Source organism: Sebastes fasciatus, chromosome 18 (assembly GCF_043250625.1).
Source record: "Sebastes fasciatus isolate fSebFas1 chromosome 18, fSebFas1.pri, whole genome shotgun sequence".
Taxonomy (NCBI): Eukaryota; Metazoa; Chordata; class Actinopteri; order Perciformes; family Sebastidae; genus Sebastes; species Sebastes fasciatus.
In genome coordinates, this window is record NC_133812.1 from 1118878 (window position 1) to 1129809 (window position 10932).

Sequence of the window (10932 nt, forward strand, 5' to 3'; positions counted from 1 at the left end):
CATGTAGCCATGATACTGTATCCAGAAGGTTTGTTGGATAGAAACCTTGCTTGGACTTCCTCTCACTTTGGGGATCCTAGAACCAGATGTGTAAGTCTGTTTGATTCCATAGTTACATGACTGTGATCAGCACAACATTTTCATCTACAAATTGACTAGCTGTGATGTCACGCACGCACACCGTAGCTCTGAACATGCCTTCCAATACACACCCATTATAAACTCAGAAAAAGCCTTAAAACAGCATAAAACTTAAACTGGGATCATTCAAAAACTGTAAAAATTATCAAAAATCGGAATTTAAGTTTAATAGTTGAACTTCTTGTAACCCGTTTAAAGTCTAAATGGTGTCTGTAGCTGAAAGTATGCGGGAGCAGTAGCATTTCAATGTTTAAGAGGATTTGAAGATTTTCTCCATTGAGTTACATTGTAAAAAATAACTGAAAAAAAGCTTAATATTTTAAAAAGTATAAATGGTAGAAAAAATTTGAATGTAAGAACTAATGTCCTTAAAGGGACTATTTGTAACTTTCAGAAATGCTTCTTAACAGCGACACCTGTGGCCGTGAAATCAACGAAAGTCAGCGTCGGGCTCGCGCTTGCTCGCTCTCAATATACCTGAACGAGCATCACTCAAAACAGTGAGGCGACACACGTCAGCTAAAAGCACAATATCACTCTATATTTCACCTGCTTGGCAGTAATGTTAGCTGACCAGACGAAGGTCTCTCCATGAACATGATTTAGATCTGATCCTAGTGTTGGCTTTTCCTGCCTAAGTGCAGGCTGAAGCAGCGGCGCTCTGCAGCGTGTCTCCCTGCTCTCTCCTCCCGCAGCCGGAGAGCAGAGGAGACACCGGCACCCGGTCGGTAACGAGAGGGTAACGTTACTAGCTAAGGAGCTCCGTCACTTCACAAGACACGGGAAACCTCTGTTGGTCTGGAGGAGCTGCAGCATTTTTTTTCTGCACAAACGTCCACTGTACATTCACTAGATATTCTCAGAGCTAAACTAACTCTTCTGCAGTGAGGAGTGAGCGCGCGTTCACGTCTAGAGGTGGAGCGAGCTGAGAACGCGCGCGCTCTCTGAGCGAAGGCAGGCAGGCAGAGTTGGAGAGGCAGCGGCCACACGCGAACGCGCATATGTGAGCGCGCATATGTGACGACCCGCTACATTTATGCGCGTACAAAGTTACAAATAGTCCCTTTAAAGAGCTGTATATTTGAACGAAGAAGAGCGAGAGAGCGAGAGCGAGAGCGAGCGAGAGAGAGAGAGAGAGAGAGAGCGAGAGCGAGAGAGAGAGAGAGAAAGAGAAAGAGAAGCTCTGGTTGTAATATGATATCAGCAGTTATTGCTGTTAAAAGTGAGTCATTATTTTATACCACTCATTGGACTTGACCTCGTGACAGCTGCAGATGTGTACACCATGGATGTAGAGAGCACATCCATGGTGTGTGTACACATCTGGACACAGCAGCCAGCCAGCAGACAGCCAGACAGCAGCCAGCAGTGTACACAGTGTACACAGTGTAGTGACGCTGCAGTTTCCCAGCATTCAGTGCGGCATGATGGCGGACGGCAGGGAGAAAGCGCTACAAGACTACAGGAAGAAACTATTGGAACACAAAGAGATAGACGGACGGTTAAAAGAATGTAAGAGACTCTTTAATGGAGACGTCTGTGCTGTAGCAGAAATACATGGAGTTTGTTTGGATTGGATACATAGGAATTGGTAGCCAGCACCAGTTAGCTAGTCAGCTAGCTACTGCTTTGTCACGCAGTTAGCATCTACATAGAAAAACAGTGGAGTAACGCTAGCAGGGCTAGCTTAGCTTAGTTTAGCGTAGCTTAGCTTAGCGGAGGAGGAGGAGGAGGAGGAGGAGGAGGAGGAGGAGGAGGAGAGAGTTGTAACGTTAGGGCTATGTTAGGTTCTTAACTTGTATAAACCAGTGAGCCTGTGTAGCCGTTACTCTTCTAGACATGTAGTATATCTATTAACCTTCCCGAGAGTTTCCGTGAAGCTCACCTTGTCCAGCTAACGTTATCTTCTATCAGCATGTTCCTTAGACAGTAGCTGGAACAAACGGATTGATCTTTGTCAGTGTTTCTGTGTTTGATAACGAACACTAGAAACCATATTATTCTGATTATTAATAATCCTCCTTCCTGTCTGATCTGCAGTGAGAGAACAGCTGAGAGAACAAACCAAACAGTACGAGAAGTCCGAGAATGACCTGAAGGCTCTGCAGAGTGTTGGCCAGGTAAGAATGGTGTCTGGATCTCATGTAACTGACCTGTGGAGAGGATGCAGCAGCACACTGAAAGTTCCTTTAGTAAATCAACACAATCACAGGCAGTCACCATGAAATGAAGGATTATCTATGGTCACTGTTGTATGAAATAACCCCGGTATCTTTAAAGACATTCAGAGGAAGAAGCGGGGCAGACATTCTTTGGCTTTGTCATAGCAGATATAGATTTTAAACTGCAAGGCTTTGTTAAAGCTACAATTATTTAATCCCCAACAATGAAGATATGACAATGAAGAGATAATCTGCCAAACATTAGCTCCCATCAGCTGTTGGTCACCATGGTGGGGAGATGTGTGTCCAGCATTACTGACCAAACTACTGTAGATGACAGTGAAATGGTGCTATACTTTCAACATATGCATATAGAAACATGGTAAATTGTTGCTTTTAAGATCCTATTTTTCAACATGTTTATCACACATTTTCTCTGTTATCCAGCCTGGTATAGAGTTGTGGGTCTATGAAATCTACAAGATTTGTGTCCGAGTGTCTGTGGGTGAAAAGAAAGGAGAGGGTTCGGACATAATTAGACAAAGAGGAGGGAGAGGATCAGTGGCTGATTAAATTCTGTCTTTACTAACCACATCTGTACCTCGTTCCCTGCAGATTGTTGGAGAAGTGCTCAAACAGCTGACTGAGGAGAAATGTAAGTTCATTAGCAGATATCTCACATTTACCAGTGGGGGGGGGGTTCATCACCTCCGAGCCTTATGGCTGTACCAGCTACTAACAGGACATACTGTACATACACTAAGTGCCTTTGTTGTCATCAGTAAAAAAAAAAGGATGCAGGACTTGCTCACCAATCCTGGTGACCCAGGCTCATTTTACCATCGCTCCACTTGACTCTATGGTTGGGCCAGCACACGGGCCTCTTGTAGTAACAGCCATACAATGAGCTTATCTAGTTTCATCCATCACGGTCTCGATGAACTATTGCTCTGTGCATTAATCTGCAACACACCACTCATGTTTCCGTATCTTTATTGTGGCATGCCCATATTACACAAGACCCGCCCTCTTGAAGCTCGGCAACCAATGAAAAATGACTGACAACCTGTGACACGTGTCAAACAGTGATTAGCTCAGACATGATGCCAATTCGTTTTTTTGTTTAATTCCAGTCATTGTCAAGGCCACCAACGGGCCCAGATATGTGGTTGGATGCCGCAGACAGGTATGTGCTCAACAAATCGTAATCATATCTATCATCTCTTATTGCTGTCTCGCTAAATGTTATGGGGATTTGATTGGGGCATATTTTGTTCCATCTTCAGGAGACTGATAGACATTTATGTTAAACAAAAAATAATTTATTGCACACTTGCCTGCATATGTTTACGTCGGGGTCCAAAGGTTCTGAAACTGTCATAAGCTGTTCAGAACATTAGGACCACCTGACATAGACAGATAAGGTGAAGGTAATTCATTTGACCTGTTATAAAGGTGAGCTGTATGCACATGAATGGAATACTTCAAAACAATGATTCTAAATGTATTTATCATGAGACATGATGTTCCAAATCTGCCAACACAGTGCAGTGTCACTAATCTTTGATACCCAGTGTTTAGATCGTGAATGCTAATCTCTAATATTTTTCCTCCCAGTTGGACAAGTCCCAGCTGAAGCCAGGCACCAGAGTGGCTTTGGACATGACTACACTCACTATAATGAGGTAGGCTGGAGAGAATCATCACTTAGAAGTGGTTCAACAACATCACAGGCTAATAAGGAGCTGACTGCTACGCCCCTCAGGCTATGAGAAAGATGGGTTTGATAAAGAGTAAATCATGTAGACAGCTGGTGATGGGTGTGAGCTCAGCATGCGTTTCCTGTTGTTTCTAAGGTACCTGCCCAGAGAGGTGGACCCTCTGGTCTACAACATGTCCCATGAGGACCCTGGCAGCGTCTCCTACTCTGAGATCGGAGGCTTGTCTGAGCAGATCCGGGAGCTGAGAGAGGTACAACAAATCAGCAATTAAATCACACAAGACACCTCAGTTTAGGCTTTTTATTTTTAATTGGTGATAAATGTGTTGTAGTTTAACTAACAGGCTCCCGTATGTGTTTCATCAGATCCCATTCTTATGATTGGGTCTGTATTAGACGGGAAAGGCATTAAGACCAGATGATGCATTTTGATTTGATTTTCTGTCTGTTGAGTCTCAAACAATTCTGCTTTTTTTTGGTGGCAGGTGATTGAGCTGCCTCTGACCAACCCTGAGCTCTTCCTGAGAGTGGGCATCATCCCCCCTAAAGGCTGCCTGCTCTACGGGCCCCCAGGTCAGTACTTCAGGGTCTATCCATTGTTCCAAAAATACACCCTCTCAGTGTCTTATGCAGAATGATATCATGGGACCTTCCCGTCTCGTTGCCTTGAATGCCTTCGTTGGTTGGGCTGGTTAAGTTTAGGCATCAGGAATGACATTAGTTAGGTTTAGGGTAGCAGAGTAGGGCGGGTCACACCTTCGCCATGGTAGGAAAATAATCAGTCCACTGGGGAGGTCCAATGACATCATTTTACATAATAATTAGCCACGTGCTTCTGTTGGGGATAACAGGCTGTCGGGACATTTCGGGATATCATCTTAGAAGTGTTGTGTAGTTGGGTCAGTGGTTCTTGACCTGTATCTGGTAGTGATGAGAGATTCCTTCTGTGACAGGCACTGGGAAGACTCTTCTTGCCAGAGCAGTGGCCAGTCAGCTGGACTGTAACTTCCTCAAGGTGAGTGTCAGCACCGATGAGGACGCACTGTCACCCTGCAGTCAGTCAGTCAGCTGATGTGTCTCTGTGTGTGTGTGGACAGGTGGTGTCCAGCTCCATCGTGGACAAGTACATAGGTGAGAGCGCCAGGCTGATCAGAGAGATGTTCAACTATGCCAGAGACCACCAGCCCTGCATCATCTTTATGGATGAGATCGATGCCATCGGTGAGTGATGCTGAGGATTTCTCTCCTGGGGCTTTAGCATGTTCGCTGCGCTTTATTGTTTTTATTCATCTCATTTACTCAGCATGAACTGTTGTAAGGCTTTTATTGTGAAGCAGCTGAAGCTTAAGTGTAGCCTTTGCTACTGCCAATACCTCGTACAAATGGAGCTATTGTATGTAAAGATATGTACACTTTGAATCCCCTCAAAGCCCCAGGATCCACTTAGAACCCATTACTAAAATATACCATAGAATAATATAAATAGAGGGAAATAAAAACTGAATAGATACTGAAAAGGGTATTGTATTAACGCTCTGAATATACACTGTTTTTCATCACGTCGGTACAGGGGTTGAGATTGTCCACTCGTTAGCACTGCCTCCCTCCTCACTCTATGTCCTCTGTCCTCATGTCCTCTGTCCTGTTCTGCTGTTGTCCCCTGCAGGCGGCCGCCGTTTCTCTGAGGGAACTTCTGCTGACAGAGAGATCCAGAGGACTTTGATGGAGGTAACTGAGTCACTTTTCTAATTCTCAGCCAATAGAAGTGTCTACTTGTTTTGCTAAGGGTTTTCCTCACAGCCATGTGACTCATGTACCAGGTGTAATATTTCTAGGCAGTAACATCAGCACAAACTGCTCACCTTCCGACACCTTCATCTAGTACCATTAGCTCTCAGACCCCTGGATGATTACATAGACTATTACATAGACTAGATGATTAGATAGACGATTAAATGCAGTGTGTGTGTGTGTGTGTGTGTGTGTGTGTGTGTGTGTGTGTGTGTGTGTGTGTGTGTGTGTGTGTGTGTGTGTGTGTGTGTGTGTGTGTGTGTGTGTGTGTGTGTGTGTGTGTGTGTGTGTGTGTGTGTGTGTGTGTGTGTGTGTGTGTGTGTGTGTGTGTGTGTGTCCTACCAGCTGCTGAACCAGATGGACGGCTTTGACACACTGCACAGAGTCAAGATGATCATGGCCACCAACAGACCGGACACTCTGGACCCAGCCCTGCTGCGGCCCGGCAGACTGGACCGAAAGATCCGTAAGATCTCTATTCCTGTCCATCACCTGTGTGTCATGTCCTCTGTGATCACACTCGGAAACACTCATGTCCTCTTCTGTCCATCAGACATCGAACTGCCCAATGAACAGGCTCGTCTGGACATCCTCAAAATCCACTCCAGTCCCATCACCAAGCACGGAGAGATAGGTTAGTGAGCCTCCTCTTCACACCCCCCTCCTCTGCTCGTTCTGATGGGCTCCTGTATGCACAACAAAGACTGCATGTGATTATCATAAAGTGGGCATGTCTGTAAAGGGGAGACTCGTGGGTACCCATAGAACCCATTTACATTCACATATCTGGAGGTCAGAGGTCAAGGGACCCCTTTGGAAATGGCCATGACAGTTTTTAGCGTAACTTGGTAGCGTTATTCAGCGTTCTTCCTGACATGCTAGCGTGACATGGTGGGTACCGATGGAGTCATTAGTTTTATATGATGATGATATCTTCGCTCACTACAGCCACTGGAAAAATTAAAGTTGGCCGAGGGCGCTGGCGCCCTCAAGGAGTGGAAGGAAATGTGACTGGCAAAAAAAAAATCCGATGTATGAGCCCTCCAGTCAGTTTGAGGTCAAATCTTTGATGAAAGCTAATAAATAATAAAACAATCAGGTCATTACCTCAATTTATACAGAACAGAAAACAATATGTTCTTCTGTAAAATATTGACAGGATGTCAAAGAAAACATCAACCACAACCCAAAGCTGTGAATGGATCTCAATCCAAATGTATTTAAAACACTGTCATCAGTAGAGATGCATCGATCCATCGGACACTGGTCCAAACCGGTCGTCAGATGACCGTCAGCTGACCGTCCGTGACAGGCGACCGGCCGATCAGCTGACATCCGTTCAGTTTCCACTGGTCATTTTTTGTCCACAAATTGAGGTAATGACCTCATTGTTTTTCCTATTTCTGTGCATTCATCAAAGGTTCAAACTGTCAGGCTTCGTACAATCCTAAAACCTGATCAATATAACGTGGCAACTTGTTATACATGTTGTTTGGGATGTCCATAATTAACCGTTTAACCGTTAACCGACATTAAGCATTTTAACCGATTAACGCTATCGGTTAAAACGGTTAAAAGTAATATTAATAATTAACTCAAAAGCTGAGCGGCTCAGAGGAGCGGCTTTTCTCTTTGAGGAGAAAAGCTGGTCCACCTTAACAGCCCACCTTAAAAGGCGGAGCCGGAGTTGCAGGATACAGGAAGTCGGACACTGTTGGACACTCGCTAAAGTTCCGCCGGGCAGACACACAGCTGACAACCTGCTAAACTAAACTAAATGTGTGGTGGAGACTTTTACTGGGAAAGTGGCTGCATGTCCGCGACACTACACGCAGCATCGTAGCTGCTAAGTTAACGCTCCCGGACGGTGAACTGGAGACAGTGAACGCAGCATCGTAGCTGCTAAGTTAACGCTCCCGGACGGTGAACTGGAGACAGTGAACGCAGCATCGTAGCTGCTAAGTTAACGCTCCCGGACGGTGAACTGGAGACTCCCGTCAACAAATATCTGTTGTGCTCCTGCCACTGGTACGAGGCACTAATCTTGTCGGTTAACGGTTAATAATCGGTTAACGAGGGTCGGTTATCGGTTAAGAACATTTTTCAAAATGAGCATCCCTACACTGTTGTACCTTTACAGTACACAGGTAGCTATAAACTTTGTCTGAAAGTGGCTCAGCTTCAGTGATGCCACCAGTAAAACCAGCTTTAATCTGTAGATAATAGACATTATCAGCACTAACCGTGAGATGGTGAAGGTTAGACATTATTCCTACAGACAGACAGACAGACAGACAGACAGACAGACAGACAGACAGACAGACACAGACAGACAGACAGACAGACGCTGCAGCAGTACAGCTCCTGTGATTCTCTTTGGTTCTTTTCAGATTATGAAGCCATTGTGAAGCTGTCAGACGGTTTCAACGGAGCTGATCTGAGAAACGTGTGCACAGAAGCAGGTCGGTTACTGGTCATCATCGGTATCATCATTAGCTTCATGTCCTCGGTTCGTGTTGCTCATGTGTGTGTGTTTGTTTGCAGGTCTGTTTGCCATCCGTGCCGACCGTGAGTACGTCACTCAGGAAGACTTCATGAAAGCTGTGAGGAAGGTGGCCGATTCAAAGAAGCTGGAGTCCAAACTGGACTACAAGCCTATATAAACCCTCTGTGTCATAGTCCTAGTCCTTTTCTCCTATTTTTCATTACATTTTCATGGATTTGCTGTGTTCCATACTTCAAGGTCAACAGTTTGTTTATGTGTGTGGGAAGCGACATTAGAAAAAGTACATGGTCTTCACTTGTTAGTCTGACCTGCCTTTTTTAAACTGTGGATCTAAAAGGCTGATCATTCTGACATCCCACTAAACACTCAATAAAATAACTGTGTACTGAATATATATACCATTACATGGAAACGTCTGCGTCTTTCTTTCCTCTCATGACCTTTAAGAGATTCAGCATCTCAGTGACTGCAGGGTGGAAGTTTGCTGCTGACCTTGGAGAGTAGATTTCTTCAGTATGACAGTAATCCAGTGCTAGTGGTCTGTACATCCATGGGTACACTGCAGACAGGAGGGCTGTGCATTGGCAACAATCTGGCAATACCATACATATCCCGATACAGGGGTAACCATTCAATATATTGAAATATATTGCGCTACTGTAAGCAAGGTGATGTATTGCGATTTTTTTATGAATCTAATTTTAGGAAAACTGGTATATAAACACACCATATGTATAAAATATGAGTCAAAAATATAGTCACTATGTGAAATGTCTCCTATAGGGACTAACATCATCACACATGAATACAGTTGAGCTCATTGGATCCACCAGAGTCTCAGCTTTACTGTGATACCCAATTTATGAAATTCAAGACTGTTTAGGGACCCCAGGATGCAGAAATATTCAGATACACCATTTTAGAATAGGAGACAATAACACATTTATACTGCATGGGATTATCATAAAGTGGGCATGTCTGTAAAGGGGAGACTCGTGGGTACCCATAGAACCCAATTACATTCACATATCTGGAGGTCAAGGGACTAGGGGTGGAATGGTACAGTAAATTCACAGGTCAGTATGTACCTCAGTTTTGGGGTCACAGTTCGGTATGTTTTCGGTACAAGAGGGGGAAAAAAACTAGCCAAATTAATATTTTAAAAATGTTGACATTGTAAAGTGGCTCATCGGCTATAATAATAATTCTTACTGTAACAGTTAAGGCACTCAAATAGGCTACTGTACTGACATATTGCCAATAAAAGATAAATAAAAATAGTATCCTAGATGTGTGTAATGTAAATGTAATGCTCGATCATCACCGCCACGGCAAGCGCGTTCAACAAAATCTCAAAGCTTTGCCGTCTCGCATCATCTCGTGGACCAACATCGTCGGTGCTCGGGTCTAATTAAATTCAAATACTACACTAAAATATAGAGTATCTGTAATCCTTCAAACAGCCACCCAGATCACGGAGCCCTGATCTTCTCACTCATAGAAACAGTAACACATAATGTCAAAATCAATTCTTTTAATATACATATTCCTTCCAGTTCATCGTGAAGTCACCTTCATTAACGGAATCCAGTTGATTGTCTGTGGTCAATAAATACTGCTCTGGTCCTGTCAGAGGTCAAACCATAAATACATTCACAGAATGGAATAAACATAACTAATGTGAACACTCTTTAGTTATCTACATCCTTCTTTTCTTGCTCTGTGATCTCAAACTGATCTGCTGTCAGGTCAACTTTAAATGAGTCTCTGGTCACAACAACGCATTTTCTAGCCCATAATATACCATCAATTACTTCTATGAACCATAGCACATTAAATAGTACATGTGTGTCTGAGAGTGTAACCATGGAAGTGTTTAACTGTAACCATAGAAACACAGGTTACAGTATCTGTGGACTGATTCTGGAGGACCAGTTCTATCGTGTGTTTCTCTGCAGTTGGTCCATTATGAGTCAGTGCTGAAGCTCATACAGTATATCATAATAATAATCATTATTTTATTTGTAGAGCACTTTTCAAGCCCAAAGCACAAAGTGCTTTCCAAGGAAATTCACATCATAGACAGCAGAATACATTGAAACATAAATAATGAAATAAAAAACAATAGAAACAAGCATATATCATCATGTACACTATCTGCAGTGTACATGAGAGCAGCTACATTCATGCTGAACACTAATGATACATGCTGATAGTACTGTTTAAATTACACTTATAATGAAAGGTCAACAGCAAACTAACACATAAAATAACAGACTGAACATCTGTCATCGCCACGGCAACACCGCTCCTGTATCCCAAATCCCAAATATTTCATATAAAGACATATTTCTCTTTGTGGCCTTATGAAGTCACCGTTTACCTGCTGTTGGACGTCACTTCCTCTTAGTATAAAGTACACAATGTATACTGTATACAGTATGTACTTCCTACTGTATACATTGTGTACTTTATACTGTATATATTGTGTACTTTATACTACTTTATAGTACATACTGTATACAGTATAAAGTACACGCTATATACAGTATAAAGTACACACTGTATACAGTATAAAGTACACACTGTATACAGTGTCGACCTTTGATTTC

At 43.3% G+C, this 10932-nt stretch overlaps 1 protein-coding gene across 1 annotated transcript; it reads left to right on the top strand.

The window, feature by feature from the left end:
- The first annotated feature begins 1497 nt into the window (after positions 1-1497).
- Positions 1498-8724, top strand: psmc6 (proteasome 26S subunit, ATPase 6). Its single transcript, XM_074615468.1, has 14 exons — positions 1498-1653; positions 2182-2261; positions 2919-2958; positions 3437-3489; positions 3921-3988; positions 4160-4274; positions 4509-4596; positions 4977-5038; positions 5121-5244; positions 5690-5751; positions 6160-6280; positions 6368-6448; positions 8205-8276; positions 8359-8724. Exons 1-14 carry the CDS (start codon positions 1566-1568, stop codon positions 8475-8477), a joined length of 1173 nt encoding a protein of 390 aa, XP_074471569.1. The 5' UTR covers positions 1498-1565; the 3' UTR covers positions 8478-8724.
- Positions 8725-10932: the final 2208 nt, after the last annotated feature.